This window comes from Hemicordylus capensis, chromosome 3 (assembly GCF_027244095.1).
Source record: "Hemicordylus capensis ecotype Gifberg chromosome 3, rHemCap1.1.pri, whole genome shotgun sequence".
Classification (NCBI taxonomy): domain Eukaryota; kingdom Metazoa; phylum Chordata; class Lepidosauria; order Squamata; family Cordylidae; genus Hemicordylus; species Hemicordylus capensis.
In genome coordinates this window covers 78933772-78957496 of record NC_069659.1, presented here as the reverse complement: position 1 = coordinate 78957496, position 23725 = coordinate 78933772, and the positions used below count along the sequence as shown (strand labels likewise).

Sequence of the window (23725 nt, the reverse complement as noted above, 5' to 3'; positions counted from 1 at the left end):
ACCCTTCTTAAAGCCATCCAGGTTGTTGGCTGTCACCACATCTTGTGGCAGAGAATTCCACAAGTGGATTATGCATTGTGTGAAAAAGTACTTACGTTTGTTGGTCCTAGATTTCCCGGCAACCAATTTCATGGTATGACCCCTGGTTCTAGTGTTATGGGAGAGGGAGAAGAATTTCTCTCTCTCTACTTTCTCCACACCATGCATGATTTTGTAGACCTCTATCATGTCTCCCCACAGTCATCTTTTTTCTAAACTAAAAAGCCTCAGGTGTTGTAGTCTTGCCTCATAAGAAAGGCACTCTAGGCCCCTGATCATCTTGGTTGCCCTCTTCTGCACCTTTCCAGTTCAACAATGTCCCTTTTTAGATGTGGTGACCAGAATATTACACAGCACTTCAAGTGTGGTTGCACCATAGTTTTGTATAAGGGCATTATAATATTAGCCATTTTATTTTCAATTCCCTTCCTAATGATCCCTAGCATGGAATTGGCCTTTTTCACAGCTGCTGCACATTGAGTCAACACTTTCAACGAGCTGTCCACCAGTACCCCAAGATCTCATTCCTGGTCATTCACCAACAGCTCAGATCCCATCAGTGTATACTTGAAGTTGGGGTTTTTCATCCCAATGTGCATCACTTTACACTTGCCAACAGTGAAGCACATTTGCCACTTTATCACCCACTCCCCCAGTTTGGAGAGATCCTTTTGGAGCTCCTCACAATCCGTTTTAGATTTCACTACCTGAAAGAGTTTGGTATCATCTGCAAATTTGGCCACCTTACTGCATGCTTACGCTGCTTCTAGATCATTTGTGAATAAATTAAAAAACACAGGTCCCAGTACAGATCCCCGGGGGACCCCACTTCTTTCTTCCCTCCACTGTGAAAACTCTCCATTTATACCTACCCTCTGTTTCCTGTCTTTCAACCAGTTAGCAATCCACACATGTACTTGTCCCCTTATTTCATGACCTCTAAGTTTCCTCAGGAGTCTTTGATGAGGAACTTTGTCAAAAACTTTTTGGAAATCCAGGTATACTATGTCAACTGGATCACCTTGTTACACACACTTGTTGACACTCTCAAAGAAGTCCAAAAGGTTGGTGAGGTAAGATTTACCTTTGCGGAAGTCATGCTGGTTCACTCCCAGCAGGGCCTGTTCTTCTAGGTGCTTTACAATTTTATCCTTGAGGATGCTTTCCATCCATTTGCCTGGAACGGACATTAAGCTAACCAGCCTGTAATTTCCCAGATCGCTTCTGGATCCCTTTTTGAAAATCAGTGTTACATTTGCTACTCTCCAGTCCTCTGGTACAGAGCCCGATTTCAGGGATAAGTTATATATTTTAGTAAGGAGGTTGGCAATTTCACATTTGAGTTCTTTGAGGACTCTTGGATGGATGCCATCTGGCCCTGGTGATTTGTTAATTTTCAGTTTTTCCAGACAGTTTAGAAAATCATATCTTGTCACTTCTATCTGTCTCAGTTCTTTAACCTCCATCCCTAAAAAGCCTGGTTCAGGAACAGGTATATGCTCAGTATCCTCTGCTGTGAAGATGGATGTAAAGAACTCATTTAGGTCCTCAGCAACCTCCATATCCTCCTTAATAATCCCTTAGTAGAACATTTCTTACTATTAAGGAATTTACCAAAATTAAGCTCTAAACAACGGGAAATATTGAATCTTCCAATTTCCAATGAAGAAGTTAAGGATGCTATTAAGTGACAAAAGGGAGGGAAATCTCCAGGACCAGATTGGCTCTCTATTATATACTACAAAGCTTTTAGTGAAGTATTGTCTCAACCATTACAATGGACAATGAATGAAATTATGATGAAGGGTTGGTTCCCTGATTCATGGTGGCAAGCAACTATTACATTAATACCAAAACCTGGCCAAGATTAAACTATGGTTAAAAATTATAGACCAGTTTCCTTACTTAATAATGATGATACATTATTTCCTTCTGTTCTTGCTAAAAGAATGGAGGGGGTCTTGGTAGAGTTAATTCATGAAGATCAGGCTGGATTTCTACCAAAAAGGCAAATAAAGGACAGTGTGTGAACTGTTTTAAATGTATTAGAATATTACAAAAAGCATAATGATAAACAATTGGCTATGTTATTTTTGGATGCAGAGAAAGCTTTCGATAACATCTCCTGGCAATTTATGTTGAAAACCCTAGAAATGGTAGAGTTTGGAGCTAATTATATAAGGGCGATTGGGTCTATATATTCTGAACAAAAAGCAAACATTAAGGTTAATGGAGAACTTACAGATTATTTTAGTATTCAAAAAGGTACTAGACAAGGCTGCCTCCTGTCTCCATTATTATTTATATGGTCTTGGAAATTATGTGCAGGATGAAAAGGGAAGAGACCAAAATACAAGGATTGACAATAGGGACACAAGGATACAAACTAAGAGCCTTTGCAGATGATATAGTGTTGTTTTTACAAGATCCTTTAGAGTCAATTGATACATTATTGGAAATATTAGAATCATATGGGAATTTGGCAGGGTTCTATATAAATAAGGATAAGACAAAGGTATTAATTAAAAATATGAACAAAGAAGATATTGAAAGATTTGTCTTGAGATCTAGTTTCAATGTGGAAAAAAAGGTAAAATACCTAGGAGTTACGCTTACAACAAATAATGCCTTATTGTTTCAAAATAATTATATTAAAATCTGGACAGAAATAAAGATAGACTTATGTAGAGGGAATAGATTGAATCTATCGTTAAGTGGAAGAATTTCTGTTATCAAAATGAATGTTCTTCCTAAAATGCTACATTTCTTCCAGACAATACCAATAATAAATACAATGTCAATTTTTGATCAATGGCATAAAGACGTAAAAAACTTTATTTGGCAGGCCAAAAAACCAAGAATAATTTTTTAAAACCTAACCGACGACAGGAAGAGAGGAGGGTTTGCATAACCAAATTTTAAGTTATATTTTGAAGCAATATGCCTAAGATGGATGAAAGAATGGATTACATTAAAAAATCCAAGACTGTTAGATTTGGAAGGATTCAATATAAGATATGGTTGGCATGCATATTTATTTTATGATAAGGTAAAAGTAAATAAAGACTTCTTTAATCACTATGTTAGAAAAAGCTTATATATGGTATGGATGAAAAACAAACTTGTGTTAGAACCAAAAATTCCACTTTGGGTATCTCCACTGGAAGTTATATCTAGAAAACAGAAAAATATGCAACAGACATGGCCTACATATCAACAACTGCTTGTTCCCCAAGGTGCAAAATACGAACTTAAAAAAACTAGATCTTATGCAGGATTGGAATATTTCTTGGTTTCAGTATCACCAGATTAGCACCTTATTCAAGCAAGATTGCAAAAAGGGTTTTAATCAATCAAAGCCAGAATTTGAACAGTTGTGTGACAAGGAAGACAAACTATTTTCTAGGATGTACGATCTGTTATTATTGGAAGATACAAGAACGGAAGTAGTGAAAACTTCAATGATTAAATGGGCTCAGGATTTTGGTTACGATATAGACTTGGAGAAATGGGGGAAACTATGAATAGAAGACATGAAATACACTGCCTGTTCTAATTTAAAGGAAAATAATCTTAAGATGATGTACAGATGGCATTTAACTCCTAAGAAGTTGGCTTTAATTTATAAGAACATGTCAAACAAATGTTGGAAGTGTAAAAAAAGAGGAGGGTTCCTATATACATTTATGGTGGACTTGTAATAAGTCTAAAGGCTATTGGGATTTAATAAAAATGAGCTTAAGAAAGTGTTTAAAATGATTTTCCCTAAGAGCCCAGAAACAATACTATTAGGTATTGATAACAGTTCATTGCCTAGGAAATACTGGATCCTATTTATGTATCTGACAGCAGCAGCATGATTGACATTTGCATACAAATGGAAAGACATCCATTGCCCGAGTAAAGAGGATTGGATACTTAAAATGTTAGAGTAGGCAGAAATGGCAAAGCTAACAGCATTATTAAGAAATAAATCTGAAGCATTTAAAAGGGAGTGAGACCCTCTTCTTATTTACCTAAAAACATATTATAAAATGGATTTCTATCAGACTTTTGAGTGCTAACAAAAATGTTTTTAATACGATTTATCAGGAGGAGAATGATTAAATTACAGACAAGACTTGGGTATTGTAACTGATACTTGTTCTAATGATGAGATGGAAGTCCTCTTGTTTTTTTGGTTTTTTTTGTGTGTTTTTTCTTTTCTCTCTCTTTTTTCCTTATGTGTGTGTGTGTGTGTATCTTATGTTGTAAAAAATTGAATTTAAAAAGTTATTTTTTAAAAAAAGAATCCCTTTTACTCCCTCATTGTCTAATGGTCCAACCACCTCCCTGGCAGGTTTCCTGCTTCTGATGTATTTAAAGAAGTTTTTGTTATTCCCCTTGAAACTTTTGGCTAAATGTTCCTCAAACTCTCTTTTTGCCTCCCTTATGATTACCTTGCATTTCTTTTACCAGAGTTTGTGTTCCTTTCTGTTCTCTTCATTTGGACAGGCCTTCCAATTTTGGAAGGAAGTCGTCTTCCCTTTTATGGCTTCCTTGACGGTACCCGATAGCCATGCTGGCATCCTCCTGGACTTAGTGGTACCTTTCCTCCTTTTGGGTATACAATCTAACTGGGCTTCTAGTATTGTGGCTTTGAATAAACTGCATGCACTCTGGAGCGAAGTGACTCTCCTGATTTTCCCTTTCAGCTTTCTTTTTACCTTACTCCTCATTTTGGGGAAGTTTCCTCTTCTGAAATTCAAAATGTCTGTGTTAGACTTCCTTGGTGATTCTCTCCCCGCATGTATGCTGAATTTGACGGCACTATGGTCACTGTTCCCTAAAGGGTTGATGACACTGACATCACGCACCAGGTCCTGAGTGCCACTCAGAATTAAGTCCAAGGTTGCCTTCTCTCTATTTCCAAGACCAACTGTTCTAGGGCACAATCATTTAACGTATCTTGAAATCTTACCTCTTTGTCATGACCTGACTGTGAATTTACCCAGTCTATGTGTGGATAATTGAAGTCACCCATTATTACAGCCCTGCCTCTCCTATACGCCTCCCTGATTTCCTGCTGCAATTCCCAGTCACTGTCAGCGTTTTGATCCAGAGGGCGATAGCATGTCCCCAGTAGCACGTTCCCTTTCAGGCCTTGTATTGTCACCCACAGGGTTTCTGTGGAGGACTCCAGTCCACCTAGGTTTTCTAGCTTGTTAGATTCTATCCCTTCTTTAACATACAGTGCTACTCCACCTCCAAGGCACCCCTCCCTATCCTTTCTATAGAGTTTATATCCAGGGATAACAGTGTCCCACTGGTTCTCACAGTTCCACCATGTTTCTGTTATGCCCATTATATCTATTACTGCATTAGCAACCAAGCACTCCAGCTCACCCATCTTGGCTCGGAGGCTTCTGGCATTGGCATATAAGCACCTAAACGCTGAATCTCTCACCTGATGTGTGCTATCTTTCTTTTGACTCTTTGACCAGCTGGCACAGCCTTCTGTCTGCTCTTTATGTGGTTCTGCTCTGTCCCCTTCTGTTTTATCTGAATCCTTTGTACCCTCACACTTTAAAGGATAACTTTTGCTGAACAGGATACTGCCCAGGTCCCATCGGCTATTCCCCAGGCATCATTTTAAAAGCTGCTCTGCAACCTTTTTGATTTTAAGTGCCAGCAGTCTGGTTCCATCTTGGTTCAAGTGCAGCCCATCTCTTTTGTACAGGCCTTGCTTGCCCCAAAATGTATCCCAGTGCCTAACAAATCTAAACCCCTCCTCCCAGCACCAACGTCTCATCCATGCATTGAAACCCCTCAGCTCTGCCTGTCTCACTGTACTTGCGCGTGGAACAGGTAGCATTTCTAAGAATGCTACCTTGGGGGTCCTGGACTACCTAAATTTGGCTTCCAGAACCTCCTGCCTACGTTTCCCCACATTGTTGGTGCTGAAGTGCACCACGTCTCCTCCCCAGCACTGCTTAAGAGCCTATCTAGACACTGCGGGATATCTGCAACCTTCGCACCAGGCGAAGTCACCGTGTCACCGTCACCGTGTGGTCAACACGCAGGTCACAAAACCATCTCTCTATACCTCTAATGTTTGAACACCCACTACAAGGAGGCCCCCACCCCCCCAGAGGAGTATCCCCTGTGCAAGAGGGTATGGGCTCATCAGCCATGGAAGGGGTCCCTTCTAAAGGAGCATTTTCTGCTTCCTCAGACCGATGTCCTCCTTGCCCAAGACCTTCATTCTCCCTGACAGCAGAGGAGCAACCAGCCCTGGAGTGGGATGCCTCTATCACGTCCCTGAAGGTCTTTTCCACATGCTTCTCTTTCTCTCTGAGCTTCTCCAGATCCGCCACATTGGTCTCAAAGGCCATCTGCTAGATGCCTGAATAGAAAGATGACTTTAAGACAATCTTACCTCCAATCCTTAAGATTATTCAGCAATATTTAGAAACATCTTCTAAGCAATGGGTGCCTAACTCACAGTTCAAGTTCCATAGGTAGCATGGGAACATAAACCAAACATACGATCAGATCAATGTCCCACATTCTTCCTTAATAGTAGCCTCCTAAATTCTACCATTAAGGCCCCTAAGCCATCTTTGCTTGCCCTTTGCCCAGCAAGTGGCATTCAGAAATATAGTGTCTCTGAACATTAGAGGTTCCATTTATTTCCCCAATTAGTAAAGCTAGCATGTGGATGTGCTTGGGCAGCAAAATAGGAAGAGACAGCAGAGGGAGCCCTAGGTCACACAGGAAAAACCTAGGTTTTTTTAACAAGTTCTAATTCTCCAAACCAAGTGTGAACTGAGAGCTGCATATATACTCTGCTCTAATACTGTTGGAGCCACCTAATGGTGCAGTGGGGAAGCAACCTGCCAAGAGAGCAGGAGGCTGTTGGTTCAAATCCCCACTGTTATGTTTTCCAGAATATGAGAAACTCCTGTGTCAGGCAGCAGCGATATAGGAAGGTGCTGAAAGGCATCATCTCAGACTGCGCAGGTGATGGCAATAGTAAACCCTTCCTGTATTCTACCAAAGAAAAACCACATGGCTCGGTGGTCGCCAAGAGTCGACAGCACAAGTAAGTAAGTAAGTAAGTAAGTAAGTAAGTAATACTGTTGGAGAACACAGGCACAAGTCATCAGCTGGCCATGGCTAGCAGTCTGAAGGAATGCAAGTGGCCTGCTGCTTGCTTTGCTTCACTTTAGCCTGAGGCCCAAAGGTGGGAAGGAAATTGGAGGATGTACATCCTCAGGCACATGTCCTCCATGCCCAATTCAGTACTCCCTCCACAGAATCCATTCACCTGCACGAGAGAGTGGCTCTCTCTTTCTCCACAGAGCAAGGAGACACTTGTGCAGCAAGAGAGCCCCTAATAGAACTTCTCAAATATTTCTACCAGTGCAGTGGGGAAGTGGCAATTTTTGCCATTCCCTTCTCCATGAAGCTCTTGCTGCCACCCAGAAATATGTCCCTGGGGGTTGTGCAGCCCTTGGGGACATGTTTTTGGGTGGCAGAGAGACTTCCTGGGGTGAGGGGAAGGCCATAAAAACTGCTGCTTCCCCACTGCATTGGTGCAATTAGTAATGAAGTTCTGTTAATTTTCTCTTTTGCCGCACTGGTATATGCTTGTTCTGTATGTCAGCCACTGTCCTTTGAAGTTTAAATGATTTGGGAGAGAACTCATTTATTTTTCACATTTTTATACCTCCTGGTATGTACATCTCTAGTTTGTTTGTTCATTCATTCATTCATTCATTCATTCATTCATTCAATTTCTATACCACCCTTCAAAAAATGGCTCAGGGCGGTTTGCATGAAAACAAAATATTAAAATCAATTAACAGTTAAAAAACTATAAAACACCATAAAACAAACAACAAAACATTCAACACAGTTTAAAAACCCTGGAAAACCAGGTTACAGCAGATTAAAAACATTTACAAAAATTTAAAAACTCTGGCAGGCCAGGCCAAACAGATAGGTTTTGAGGGCTCTCCTGAAGGCCAATAATGAATTCAGATTATGGATTTCTGCAGGGAGTGCATTCCACAGCCCAGGAAGAGCTACAGAGAAGGCCCGTCTCTGAGTCGCCACCAGACGTACCGGTGGTAACTGGAGACAGACTTCCTCAGATGACCTTAATGTGCAGTGGGGAGTTTGTTTATTCTATTTCTATACCACCCTTCCAAAAATGGCTCACGGTGGTTTACACAGAGAAATAATAAATAAACAAGATGGCTCCCTGTCCCCAAAGGGCTTACAATCTAAAACGAAATAAGATAGACACCAGCAGCAACAGTCACTGGAGGTGCTGTGCTGGGGATGGATAAGGCCAGTTACTCTCCCCCTGTTAAATACAAGAGAATCATCACGTTAAAAGGTGCCTCTTTGCCAAGTTAGCAGGGGTTATTTGAGGCTTGTCCCCCCCACTTTTGGTTCTCCTCCTTTCAATCAACCTCAAACCTCCATAAGTGTTTCAGGGTCAAAGGTGCTTGCCACTAGCCCTTTAAAAAAAACCTGCAGCCCTGATGCCACTCTGTGGACTTGAAGTACTCTTTGGTTTGTTTAAAAGGTTGCTGTTTGTTTCTGTACTGCCCTTGCCAAGTTCTACCAGATTTCCACTTTGGGGCCCATTTTTTAACCTTAATCCCTAAGGACAGAGGGGTGTATGGCAAGGATGGAGTGGGACGTTAGGCCAAAAAAGTGAAGACTGGGGCCTTCCCCAACTCCCCCACCCTTCGACCTTTTTCAGAGAGACAGAAGCAGAGAGAGTAAAGAGCAAGCTATTGATCAGCTGGTCAGCCCTTTCTTCCTCGGGGCCCAGGGATATCCCGCTCCCTCATCTTTTGTTCAATTCTATCTCTGTCTCAGGAATCAATTATCCTGAACTGGATGCTCTGAAGTTCTGGTCACGTTTTCCTCAGTCTTACTGGAAAGCAGATTTGTGACTTTTCATGCCAGCCTCTCCTTTGCCCCCAATGTGCCTGTTACTCTTATATATTCTTTGTGTGTGTGTGTGATATCTTAGTAGGTAAAGCGACTTACCCATGATATTGGGAATATTTTTACTTTGGTGTAAAAACAAACACCACATTTTTTGAAACCCTACCAAAGCAGTGAAGGCAGCATCAGCAGCTAAGTATAGTAAACAGCTAAGTTTTAATTTAGTATGCCTAGTGACCTGAGTAGCTGATACTAATGTATCTTGCCAAACCTGACCTCATTCCATCCTAGTCCTTTGGAACCCTAATTCCTCCTGACATTTTTCATATTCCCATAGCCCCAGTTAGCAAAGGTTGTCTCACCTTTGGAGAAACAATAACGTAGCCTTTTAAAAATATATAAGAGCTTTAAACTTGACTCTCATATTTACACTTGCCTTTTCAATGCAGGCTTTTGGCAGAAGGTTTTGGCTTTAAATATGGATGGTGAAATTAACACACTTATCTCCACTTTCATTAGAATGGGAATATGCAAAAAAAACCAAAAACTCACCCATCAAATGCTACTATGGCCATCGTGGGCAGAAGTAAAGCAAGATGTCCCCCATTAAGAAAGGTGGAAACCTGCTGGATGTTATTTCTAAATCTACCATTGGTTTCCATTTGAATGTGACCTTTCCCATAGTATGAAACCACTCACCATAATCTTCATCACAATATGATTAGCCTGCTTCTTCGTTGCGGGAAGACTTGCCATCTCTGACTAAACCTTTATCTTGACATTTATCCCACTATTTTCCCTATATCAAGCTGTGGATTTTATTTTATTTTTTTGCATTAATCTAAGTGTCACCAATTCAGGTACTACACTACTCAATTTGCTAATCAGTGGTTTGATCATTGAAATAACTAATAATTTTCAAAATGCTTTCAATCTGAGTAATTAGTTAAATGACCGGGTGGGAGTAACTTCTTTGTAGGCCCCTTATTATATATAGTAAACATGAAATTGTCTTATTGGAAATTGCACTTTACTCAACTATTTAATTCCTAGAAAGACTCCCTCTTATGGTAGATCGGGGGTGGGGGTGAGGCAGAAGGAAAATAAAATGAAGGTGGCGGGTAGCAGAGTAGCAGAGTGTGGCACCCATTTCGAACCCTTTTTAAATTGCTGAGTCTCTGTGAAGATTAGATGGTGAGGGGTTGCTGATCTGAAAAGAGGATCAGCAACCCCTCACCATCTAATCTTCACAGAGACTCAGCAATTTAAAAAGGGTTCGAAATGGGTGCCACACTCTGCTACTCTGCTACCCGCCACCTTCATTTTATTTTCCTTCTGCCTCACCCCCACCCCCGATCTACCATAAGAGGGAGTCTTTCTAGGAATTAAATAGTTGAGTAAAGTGCAATTTCCAATAAGACAATTTCATGTTTACTATATATAATAAGGGGCCTACAAAGAAGTTACTCCCACCCGGTCATTTAACTAATTACTCAGATTGAAAGCATTTTGAAAATTATTAGTTATTTCAATGATCAAACCACTGATTAGCAAATTGAGTAGTGTAGTACCTGAATTGGTGACACTTAGATTAATGCAATAAAATAAAATAAAATCCACAAACAAACAAACAAACCTCAAAATGTGAACTATTCCCAAGGGGAATGAATTTGCATACTCATTCCTTATGGCAGCAACTGAAATAAGATAGGAATACCTCTATCAATAAAGTAGGCATAATATACATAAAATGTATTACATCTTTTCCATCCTGATGAGTCTAGCATTTCTATCATTTTCTTCGACTATAATTAACCTAGGCTAAGTCCTTACATAAATGATAGTACAGAAAACTGTAAAAGAACTGCACTGACTGTAGATATGTTTCCGAGCAATTACAAAGTGCTGGTATTACCTATAAAAGCTCTTAACACCTTGGGTCCAGAGAACTTAAGAGAGTGCCTTCTTTGCCATGAACTCTGTCACCTATTAAGATCATCTGGAGAGGTCCAGTTATGGTTGTCACTGGCTCATTTGGTGGCAACTCTGAATTGGACCTTCTCTGTAGCTGCCCCCATGGCCTTGGAATATCACGATCCCTGTCAAAAGAAGAGCATCTCCTTCTCCGATTGCTTCTAGGAGGAGCTTCAAAACACTGCTGCTTTCTTAGGCTTTTAACTGAAATTAATTTTAAACTCTGAGTTAACACTGTTAGCATGTTCACAATATAAAATGTTGAATTGTATCCATTACCAGTAATCTTGTCTGAAATTCTCTGTGCTGCTGTACTTCCCTGCACAATGGCAAACTTTTTCAGGAATAAAAGTTGACATTTATCTCTTAGTTTCACTACAAACAGAATAGTGCCTGTGCTTCTCAACTTTTTTCATTTTTGACTATTTCTTCCTATCTGATCAGCAGCGTAAGGAGGCTGGTGACAACGCGTGTGCAGCTGCCGCAGCACCCTGGTCCTGCCCCCCGCATTTGACGTCAGATAGCAAGGCCCGGATAGCCATGCCCCCGGGTCTGTCAGACATGGGAGAGGCGTGGTCTCCCTTCCAAATGTGGCCATTTGGAAGCGAGATCAGCCTGTGTTGCATTGGCTTGCCTTAAAGACCATGAGCGTGGCCCCAGACACGCCCCCCACGTCCGACATCAGATGCGGGGGGCATTATTTCAGTCCCAAATGGGTCCCCATGGCCCTGTTTGGAGCCAAAATCAGCCCACACTACCAATCTCTCCTAAATGGGACCGTGTGGTGTAGTGGTTAGAGTGCTGGACTAGGATTGGGGAGACTCGAGTTCAACTCCCCATTCAGCCATGATACTTGCTGGGTGACTCTGGGCCAGTCACTTCTCTCTCAGCGTAACCTACTTCACAGGGTTGTTGCAAGGAGAAACTTAAGTATGCAGTACACCACTCTGGGCTCCTTGGAGGAAGAGCGGGATATAAAATGTAAAATGTAAAAATAAATAAATAAATAAATAAATAAATAAATGGCCACCTATGTGATAAAGGAACATGCTGGGAGACGTCAGGAAATCCCCAGAAGTTGTCACAAAGGTACACCCCCTCTTGATACATGGGCCGTTAAGGTATTGTCTGAACTGGGCCACACAGTGTACATAGTTTCATTCCAATCAGTTTCTTCTCAGCTGAAGAGCAAATTTCAGTTCTTTCCTCTGAAATATACAAATAATGCATCTTTTTAAAGTTGGTTCAATAACTTTGATTGAAATAATAAATAAATTTTTTTAACTGGGATAAATTGTTGTGAGTTATTTCAAGCCTCAAGGAAAGGTTAGAGTTCTTCATCTTAGCAGCAGACGTCCATTCCACTGTCCACACACAGAAGATAAACTCAAAATAGTTGAATGAAAATAAATGGAACTAGGTTAGGTTATACTCTAGAGTAGATTGGAGAGTTGGAGAGTAGATTGATTGCTTTGTGAAGTGAGGTGAGTGTGTGTGTTCCTGCAACTTCATGGCTACTTCCTAGTTTTACTGAAATTTGACTTCAGTATGTGTTTTGAAAGTTTCCATTTACTATCACAGGCAGCTTTCCACAAAACTTCAGAGGCCAGTTTCAAAGCAGGCAGAAAGAAAGAAAGAAAGAAAGAAAGAAAGAAAGAAAGAAAGAAAGAAAGAAAGAAAGAAAGAAAGAAAGAAAGAAAGAAAGGTGGATGGATGATTCCCACAGGAAGGCAGAGTGCTTTTGATTTCCACCTACACTACAGCATAACTGAACCACTGAGTACCTTTGTACACAGATATCTTTGTTGTTGCTGCAACTCAGTTCCATTAGGTCAAAGAAGAGGAAATAACATTTTCTTTACCTTGGTAGAATATTGATACACTTCATTCTTTTACCTCTTATTTTCTTCTTCAGTAGATTCTCGGGATCATTAAGAATCATTTAATTGTAATCCTAAATTACAATCCTGTATTACTTTGCATTTGGCCTAATTTAATAAAAGGTTTTCTTCTAAATGCCCATTGGGATGGCTCAAACATGAATTAAGGAAATGAGGAAAATAAAAGGAATTAGGGTCTTCTCAGTTTTGATTGGTGTCTGGCTGCTCTAAGCAGTCATCTTATCACATTACATTATTGGCTAAATACTATTAATCAGGTGATTATCCTGTGTATCAGCACAATTCTTGGGGCATTAGCCATATGACACTCATTTCAGAACTGTTACGCTTATTGACTTACAATAAATATCTTCACATTGGCCTGGTGCACTTAATAACATGAAGCACATATGCTGTTTCCTGAATGCCACCTTTTTCAAGATGTACTTGTTATAAGCTGTCAATAGTTTTAAGCTTTCCTCCCAGCTCCCCAAACATTAATAAGCCTGTAGTAATGTAATGAAATGTCCATTATATTGCAGCTGCTCAGGGTCTTCAGGAACAAACAATCAGGTCAGGGCAGCCCTAGATTTCTCTCAGCTTTCTGCTTGTGTCTCTTTTTATAACTCTATGCTACCTTGAAAAACCATTTCTTTCAGGTTTCTACAGGTACAGCATTAGCATTTGGCATCATTGGGCAGTTGCTACTGTTTCATGACCAGCAAAAGCACCAATTGTTGATCTTTGAGACCACCTCAGTAAACATTGCTTGGTGGTGGAATAACTCACTCTTCTCAGGGTCCACCTAAGTAAGTGGCTCCCCTAAATCCTGGAACCAGGTCTGGTTTCTGCTTTGTATCCTTCTGCCTTCCATTCTTTCAGCTATCCTGAAAAGACACTTAGGAAAAGATTCTAGGAGTCAAATGCTGAATGTGAATGAGGCAGAAGAAAAGAAGACACTAGGTGACATCCAGACTAACTTTATACCAGGGCTTTCTGTCCTGAAGGGAGGGGACACTACTTTTAGTAATCTGTGTCCCCTTCAGCCACTTGTGCCTCCTGTAACGATGTCCTACAGGGTCCCCAACTTTCAGAGACATTATTTAAGAAGGAATGGGGAGATCACATATCCTTGCACTGCAGAATAGGGTTAGTCTGAATGCTGGTCACTGGCTGACATTCAGACTAATAAAGCACCAGTGCTTCTGTAGAGTTCAACTAACTCAGCTCCATTGCTCATATAGCGCGGGGTCGGGGGTGGATTTAGACAACCTCTCCCTCCTCCAGAAGCGCTCTGTGCCACCTAAAAATATGCTCCTGAGAGTTCTGTTGTTCCTAAGCACATGTGCAGTCAGAGGTGCACCTAGGTATTTTTGGAGCCTGGACCTAAAGGCCTTTGGAGGCCCCCCAATCCCCTGCAAATTAAGCATCATCATGCTCAGCCAGGTGACCACACCACCCAGGGCAGACTAAAGAGGATTTGGAGGCCCCCCAGGGGCAGTGGAGTCCCTGGACTTCAGCCCAGAAGTCCAGGGGTAAGAGCACCTCTATCTGAAGTCTGTCTGGAAATATTCAGTAGTATTGGTACTACTTCAAAAGGTCTGGATGTCAGCCATTGGGTTTGTTTTGTTCAACACAGCTAATATTCAAGAATGAAAAACTTAAAATCAAAGGTCATGGCAATGATTGAAAACTTGTTCACCATTTAATGACATTTTAGTTAGCCCTAATAAAGATATTGTTGTATAGGATATAGATAGGTATGATAGATACACTTAATGTTGGAGATGAACTTCCAGTGCATCGACCTTTTGCACCAACTGTCCTAATGACCACTAGGGGCATTGGGAGTAGAGACAGTGAATAAGGGTCTCCCTATCTGTTCCTACTCTATGACCCCTGAACTGACTCCGCAGCACTTCCTGTGCTGAGTCACAATCCTTCCTTTCCTCCTAGAGAGCAGATGGAAACATCTCTCTCTCTTCTTACCTATCCACTATGTAGTCCTTTAGATTAGATATAGGTCTTTCCTATCTAAGTGTATTTAACCAATAAATGTTTAGTGTTTAGTTACACAAGGATCTCCATGTGTTTTCTCTAAATAGCTGCAATATCCAAACCATCCTCTGCTACCTACTCTGTAACTGGAGTGTGTGCTCATTCCTTAGTGCTCTGCTGTTTTACCTATTGTGGGTAAAAATCAACAACCTCTAACACTTAACTGCAATCATGAGACTCAAGAGCAACTAAAGCACCTCTGTGCAATTGCTCAGCATTGCTCCACCTCTCAGCTTTGTGAGTGACCATTGTTTTAATTCTTCATTAACTTTATTATTATTATGGTGCATTTGATTTTTAAGACATTGTATTCCTAGCAGTGTTTCTTCAGCTTAGAATGGCAGTCAACGCTCTTGTTTCATAGCATGCAGTTGTTTTCAAGAGATCTGTTTCCAAACAAATAGTTAAGAATTGCAGACTTCCTGCACATTTTCTGTGGATGAATCACCCTACACACAGAAAGGGCTAATCCTTAGTAATAAGCTACCTCTTTCTGCCTGACAGAGCAGTGTAAAGTATTTGAATAAAGTCTGAGTGGTTACCACTGAAATTTTATACAGGAGAACAAAAGAACTTAGTATTCGCTCATATACATTTGTTCATATTGCAACCTAATTCAGGCAAAATGTTGATTGCTGTTGATTTATAAGCAAAAGCAATGATCCCAAAATAATGGTTACAACATTCTTTCTATAGGGTCTTAACTTTTGTCTATTTATGCTTACCCAATATAACATTAGATCTAATCTTGCTGGCTTCACAGTCTGTAACTAATCTACTGTAACAAAATCTACATTTTTAAAAGGTTGCCTTGGTCCTGTTCAGGGCAGCAATTTTGTCTCTCACAATTCAATGTATCAGCAAAGTAAAAAGGCTCCCCGGCTTCTTCTCTTAAGACAAAAGGGAGCAATCAATTGACAGAACAGTTAAGTGTGTTAACACTTTATTATTCCTTTACAAAAAATATAGTTGACTAGCACCAAATACCCCATTTATCTTTTTAATCAGAACACCAACCCAGGTACATTTGTCAACTTTGCAGTGCATGAAAGTCATCAAATATCCAAAAATATTCTTGTTCTGTTAATGCAAACCCTACAGGTTGATAAATTTTGCAATGTGTTCAGGTACTTGTTACCAAAACTGCCCCAAGGTGCTGCCTAGACCCCTCAGCTTAGCTATGCTTTTGCTTGCCTAGGGAATCTACTCAATTGGGGAGCAGACAATTAAGACCCTATAGAAAGTATGTTGCAGTTCGGCTGCAGTTTCAAATTTAAGCAGTTTTGGTGTATTGGAAGAGATAAGGAGATGTAGTTAACAGCTTCAAGGCTTCCTTAAGGGTAAATGGGGGAATACAGAATGCAAAGATAAAGAGTTTAGTCAGGCAATTCAATAATTGGCTAAGGTCCTAAATGACAGTCTTTGTTAGAGGCTTTTAACAATTTGGCTGAAGACATGAACAAGAGCCTGATTAGAGGCTTGCAGTTAAAAGGTGCCTGAAGAGCAGGGAAAGAAGCAGGAGGGGGAAACGGCAAGAAAGGGAGAGGCGTTAGTGTTAGTATTACCAGTCCTTCCTAGGCACGTTGGTTGTGCGATGGTCAGGCAAGGATGCCTCCTCTGGGGTAAAACATGGGATGAAGAGCAAGGGGAAGAAGCCACAGCTCACATCTGTGATAATCTGTAGGCTAGTTGAATCCAATCAGAATCCAAATTGAATCCAAACAGAATCCGAGGCCATTATGGCCTGGCTGGGAGTACTTATACCCAAAAATGTGCCCTGAGGCAACTAGAATTAATCAGGCGACTTCTCCTTCCCTGGAAGGGAAGGAGCTGTGTGCAAAACAACAAGGTCCATTGATAGATTTACTTAGTCACTTTAGGTGAGTCCTTCTGGACAAAAGGCAAGAGCCAACTATACAAATGTGGCTGGGTGAGGATAATGGGGTCATGTTTGCTTACAATCTCAAGACTGTGACGTCTCCAGGTGCAAAGATATACCTCTTTCATTTGTTTATGTATGTCCTTCCTTATCTTCGCTAGCCAACTCATCAATTTTAATGGGGTGATAAATGTGCTCCTTTTGAGGAACATTCAAAATGTTATCTCCAAGTGGGAGGGTCTCCTCCCAGAACAATTTGCTTTGACAGGTCTATTAGATAGTTCGCCATGTCCTGTTTTAGTTTGTTGTCTCTTTAACTAGAGGCAAGTTGCTAAACGTGGCCTGGGCTTAATGACCAATAAGATATGCCTATTTAAAATTTTTCCCTCTTTTTGTTTAACATTTCTATTAGAGTTGTGCACAAAACTGACTGGCTCAGTTCGGCTTGAGTCCAAACTGGACCCAAAACGGACCAGGCCAGTTCAAGCTGGCACCCCTGGCTCGAAACACCCCACCCCCCCACACACACATTTGGTTCAGTTTGGGGGGGGAGTTCACAAATAAAAATAATATTTTTTAGTCACTTACCCCTTCCGGGGATTGCTAGCATGGCTGTGGGGGTGGGGGTGTCTCTGGAGGTATCTCTTCCCCACCAGCCTCCAAAATTGTCTTCCTCGCCTGGTTTGGACACTCTTCGGCCTGTTCTGGGCCTCGCCACTGAGCATGCCTAATGGGCTTCTGCATGGCCTGGTCATGATATGTGCATGTGCAACAGTCTCCAAAATGGCCACCATGATGGGGCAAGGCCCAGAATGGGCCAAAGAGCACCTGGAACAGGCAAGGAGGGGGGATTTTGGAGGCCGGCGGGGGGAAGGTGTCTCTGGATGCCCCCCATGGCCGTGCTAGTGACCCCCAGAGGGCGAAAATGACTAAAATTTATTTTATTTTATTTGCGTACACCCATACAGCCGCGGGTGTTCGGTCCAGTACTGAACCGAACCAGGGGGTGATCAGTCTGGCAGTGGACCGTCAAACCAAACAGGCTTAAGGTCATACAGTTCGACCTAGAACCTGTTTGCACACCCCTAATTTCTATACCATCCCATCAATAACACCCAATATCAATATGCTAAATGCAATTCATTAATCTCAATATTATTAACTTTGAATCAATCTATATATTTGGGTATAATACGAAGGATGCAAAGAAGTACTAGCAACAAGATCCTCAGGCAATGCGACTTTGCTGGCCCTCCTCCCAACTGCAGCCTCTTGCATTTCCTAAAATGCTGGTCCTGAGGGTCAGGGACTCCCGAACAAAGTGGGATGTGGCAAAGGGGGCTAGTTCACCTAGTGGATAGGCTGACCCTTAGGAAGTCGCTTTGTGTGAGCACACTTCTGCTCACACTTCTTTGGCTCCAACCCTAGGTCTTTCCTGGGCACATTGATGAAAGAGCATAGTTTAAAGAGTGAGCTACTTTACAGTTTAAAAAGAAGCTGCAAGTAAAGGCCATGTTTAATTCGTTTTCAGAGGTTATAATAGTGAGCCAATACAGGCTTTAAAAGCTGTCACTTCTACTTGTCTTGAATCATGTCATCCTCTGAGATGGAGATGGGCAGACTTCAGGCTTTCAGGACCTACTTTTCAAAATGAGAACCTCAAGGTTCAATGAAAGTCAGCTTCAGAAAAGGAGCTCAGGGAGGGGTGACATGCACTTAGAAATAAGGAACATTACAGTATGTGTTTGACCACACATTCAGCCCAGGAATTTGCTTTTAGTACCAGAACTGACCTTTCACTATCTGCACACAGAACTCCACTCTGGTTTACCCCCACACACCCAAAACACTTAATTCAGAAAAACAAAGAAAAATCTATTTATTACTATCGTTGAGTCAGAAACCCTTGCCAATTACTGTAAATCACAGAGATCTACCAGTAGATCCAGATCTATCTTCTGCTCACCCATGACTTAGGAGTTCTCTGGGACCTTGGTAGCACTGGGTGCTGTTTAGCAGGTGATCCAGTAGTGACCACAGCTTCCTGACCAAGACTCCCCCATCCATACTTTGGTAACATTGCATATTACTACAATGTGCTCTTCGTTTGGAAACTTCAGCTTGCATCCTGGATGGGGAATGCTACAAACGGCATATTACTCCAAACTTGAAACAACCTCAGTTTCCTGTATGAAAACAGGAACAACACAGGAGAGAATCTATTTATGTGGTCGCTAAGAGTTTACACTGACTTGACGACACTTAATCAATTAATCAAAGACACTAGGACCAGTCATGCTCAAGAACTCTAGAATATTTTAATAAAAACACAAATTGTAAGGAGCTTGCAAAATGCCAGTTACTGCTTGCCTTCACCATCTTCACTTCTGAACACTGTACAGTGTCTTAGAGTAGTGAAATACATATAGAAAGACAGCTTAAAGGTAATTACCAGCTGTTTGATTTGGCTTTGTAAATTCTTTGCTATGGAAGCTCAGTTGGCCAAACTGTGTAACTGACATTTTTCAAACTCCTTAAAACCTGGGCTTTTAGTAAAATGTTCAGGAGTTGTTGAGCATAACTGGTTCTGGTTTTACTAATGGTGTTTGCATGGATATGTAATGATGCAATTCTGTGCATGTTTACTTGCAAGTACATTCTACTGCATTTCATATGGGCTTACTACCAGTTGCATGGGACTTTAGCCTTAGTGGATGTCTTTTAATGTAAGTTATTGTCCTCACTGGCTCTGCAAATGCAATTGTTAGCTTTAAAATGGCAATTTATGCTGTTATCTATGTCATAAATTATTTTTAAAGCCATTTGGCATAGAATTGCAATACATAAATTTGGGAAAGTACGATTTCTTGTCAGTGGCTAGGAAGCTGTTGGTATGCAATGACTACCACAAGTAATACAAAAATGTTTAATGCATGGGATAAATATTTAAGAAGAAGGGTACACAATTTGATTTTACTGCATAAAGTAAAGTAAGATGAAGTCTCTACTATTTCAAGCCTAAAAAACTTTTCTTTAACTTAAAGATGAATCTGTAAGGAAACCTTTGTCATACCTCAATTAAAATTTGGCAGGATAAGCAGGGATCAAATTTGCTTCATACTGTATAACCAGTCAATGGAGCTCCAGCTGACTATCTCTAGTGTAATCAAGACCCCATATTTAAAATACTTTTCATCATCAACATAATTCTCTTTCATATATACAGGCTTCTGAGTTCATCTTAGTTTTCTAGAAAATCAAAGATGTATACAAATAGAAGTAAAATATTTGATAGTATGGAATTGCATTAAATAAAATTTATTTTTAATTGGTGGATGGATTTGTTCACACGCCTAATGGCCTGTGCTATCACATGAGAAACATGTTCTCAGATCCAACTGGTTGATGAAGTGACCATGGAATATATTGCCTTCTACCAGTTATGGAGCCTTGGCTCAGCTGCATTTTTCTGCAGCATACCTGCTCTGTGCTTGTATGCATACTGTGGTGTGGATTATGGAGACTCACCTGTGAAGGACTGGAAAATGTGGTGGAATAGGTGAATATAATCTATCAAATGAATTATAGAGCTGAAAATTTCATACACAAGTGCTACAATTCACTGCATGTGATATGGACTACAAAGAGCCAGAAGCAGATGTACTACAGAGTCTTGCAAAGCAATTTCCACAACGGTGTAAGTTACAGCAAGCTAAGAGCCAAGAAAATTAACTTACATTTCAAAATTAGTATGACAAGTACTACTAGGATCAGCATTTTACATATTTATACACATTTTTATTATCTTTAAGGTTTATGAAAACAGTGTTCTGAAAGTCATGCTTATATTAAAAATCCATACGATTTAAGAGAAAGCACCAAATATATATATTAAAAGGCACATAGTATGTTTGAAGTTTAGTAGTAAATCAATCATGTTAACTTAAAATCATAGTTTAAAAAAAATTAAAACAATGCACCAAAATACAAAATTATATTTTTTGCTATTTGGGTTGATCTTCTGAGGTTTTTATTCCTATCCCATGCTGATGCTGCTTACATATTTTTGTATAATTTGAAGTCAAGTCCTTTTAAAATGAAAAAAATTATTTAAGCCATCCATGTTGTAAACATTTGAGAGGCAAAATACCATTTTAGTCTTTTTACCATCTGGTCTGCAGAAAATAATGAAAAAGCACACAATACTTCATTTGCTCCATGACTTGAAATTCATGATATACATGCTGATTCTTCAACTTTATACCACTGTTATGTCACCCGTCCTGCATGCGTTGTCATACTACAAGAGAAAACATCATTAATCAATAAGTGCTTGAATATGCTGAATTGAAATATAAACAGATAAGTTTCATCTAAATAATCCTGAGCTATATACAATTCTATGTATAATTCAAGGTAAGCCCAACAGGACTGAAGAACTGATGACAGATGTCAGAAACAGAGGTCCTGTCGATGATGTAGGGTTCACACTTCCTCCCTTCACAAAACCAGTTCAAATTTATCTTAAATGAATAGCATCTAATCTTGGATCCAAGATTCTATTTTTTACATTCAGGATATAATAATTATTTATTATTATTTATTTATTCAATTTCTATACCGCCCTTCCAAAAATGGCTCAGGGTGGTTTACACAGAGAAATAACAAATAAATAAGATGGGTCTCTGTCCCCAAAAGACTTGCAATCTAAAACAAACATAAAATAGACACCAGCAACAGTCACTGGAGGTAGTGTGCTGGGGGTGGATAGGGCCAAACATAGTTCATAATTACATATGAACACTACCTCTTTTTAATCATGCATTGGCAGACAGACTTGTTACTCATGAGTTGGGGCCACAATACTTGAAAGAATTCCTGCTTCCACATGAGCCAGACCAGTGCCCCAGCTCTCAGAAGTAAATGGGTGGAAATTCGGAGAGCGTCTCCATTAGCCTTCTTCATAGAGGGACTGTCTGGCATCTACTTTACTATCCTCTCCGCATTAAAGGCCTTTTAATTGCTCCAATCCAGACTCTTAATACTTTGTGGGGTGTTGGGGTGGTGGTGTTTTCCCCCCTTTGGCCAGTTTTACTGTTAACATTTTAATCATTTTATTATTTGGTTTTTATTCTTGTACTCTTATTATTGCAAGCCGCCCTGATAATATTTTCATTGAAGGACAGTATAGAACACAACAATAGTGAAATCTCTGCTTCCCTGCTGTCAACATTGCAGTTAACACAGGAATTGAAGAGCACCAGTAATTTGCATTTCTAGAGTACCTGCCTTTGTAACATTGGGACTCTTGGTTTCATTCTGTATCACTTTGAGATCAACCTGTCCTCTGAATCTTACACCTTCCTTCTAATCACAGTTTATTGCATTTTGTCATTTTCTTGAATTCTACATATCGATGCTCAGTACTATAGTGACAAATGTTCTTTCCTATGGAAATTTGTGAATTTCCATATGAATTTAAGGCAATTGTAATTAGGAGCAAATTACAGTCTTCCAGAAAAGTATGGAAATAATTTAGGTGCATCACTGCCATTTCTTATTTCTGATACCTAGAATCCAAATTGTCATCTTTAGGTCTCTTACCATTTTTATTGATTTTCAGAAGTCATTTTAATTAGTATTTTTATAACACCACATATCAGCTTCAGAGAAATGTGATTACCATATGAACACTGTTAACACCCGTTAAAGAGGCACTCTTTAAAAGTGGTGACCCTCTTTCTTTAGCAGGGGAGCGCAACTGGCCCTATCCATCCCAACACAGCATCTTTCCCTCAGTGGCTGTTGCTGGTGTCTATCTTATGGGGTTTTTTTAGATTGTGAGCCCTTTGGGGATAGGGAGCCATTTTTATTTATATCCTTTTTGAAAAGTGTTATATACATATTTGTTGTGTTGTATTGTTGTCAAGAGCACCTCTCAATGGTATATTAAGTGCTTCTGGATTCAACACCATCTATACAGTATTTAGCCAAATTAGACTTCAAAAATTAGGTAGATATGAAACTATTAACTTACAACATGCTGAGTTACATTAGTTGGCACAGTTCTGATTTTTAGTATCAGCTGAGCACCCACATAGGACCACACAAAATGCTATCCAGAATCTGAGCTTAATCAAGGACAACCTGATCCAGGAAAATTAAGATTAAAGCCCGATTCAGACATCATGCTGCCCATGTGTACATAAGTCTGTACACTCAAACATGTTTGTGTGAATGACTGTGCCTATTTTCATTTAAAAAGTGAACCTGGATTCAGGCCCTTCAGATGCATGGGTAAATATAAAGTATTCTAGTGTACCTGTGTTCAGCATGTGAATCACAGTACCTGTGTACAGATCTGTACCTACGTACACTGTCCACCCACTGTATGTGTTGAACATTATGTGTGAATAGGCACAAACCATGAAGCTAAACATGTTCGATAGGGACAAAGCAGCTTGCATATTTATGGTACAGAAACAACTAGGGATTGGGTTGTATCAAAGAAGATTTTTCACCCTATGTACCCTTGTAATAGAAGAGACAAGTTAGTAAGGACTAACTTTATTTGGACATAACCCATTGTAAAAGACTAAGTGTAGCAGTTGCCTATTCTGAAGCAGCAGGCTGGGCTAGAAAACTCCAAGGTCCTTCAGCTCTAATATTCTATGAGAGAGAGAAAAAGCAAAATGCCCTGGTTCTCTCTCGTTAGGCTTACTAACAGACTGGCTACAACAAGGAGTTTTAGTTTTTGATTTTTTCAGCCAACTTAATCCCTTTCCTTTAAAGACACATTATTTTTTAAGGGGGCAGGAAAGTGGAGTTGCTGTCTCAACATTTGGTATGATTTGGCATGATCAGAATGTACAGTCTCAGCACAAGCGAAGTGTACTTTCCTTTTCTTGCTTCCAAGGAGTTTTTTCATCCAATGCATTAAGACCTG

General features: G+C 40.2%; 1 protein-coding gene across 1 annotated transcript in view; it reads right to left on the bottom strand.

Annotated features, from left to right (window-relative positions):
• Positions 1–19691: 19691 nt before the first annotated feature.
• CXADR (CXADR Ig-like cell adhesion molecule) overlaps positions 19692–23725 on the bottom strand; it is a 65273-nt gene continuing 61239 nt past the window's right edge. The window contains exon 8 of the mRNA XM_053309163.1: positions 19692–21079. Coding sequence (XP_053165138.1) covers positions 21038–21079 — 42 coding nt within the window. The 3' untranslated portion in view covers positions 19692–21037. The remainder of the gene's footprint in view (positions 21080–23725) is intronic.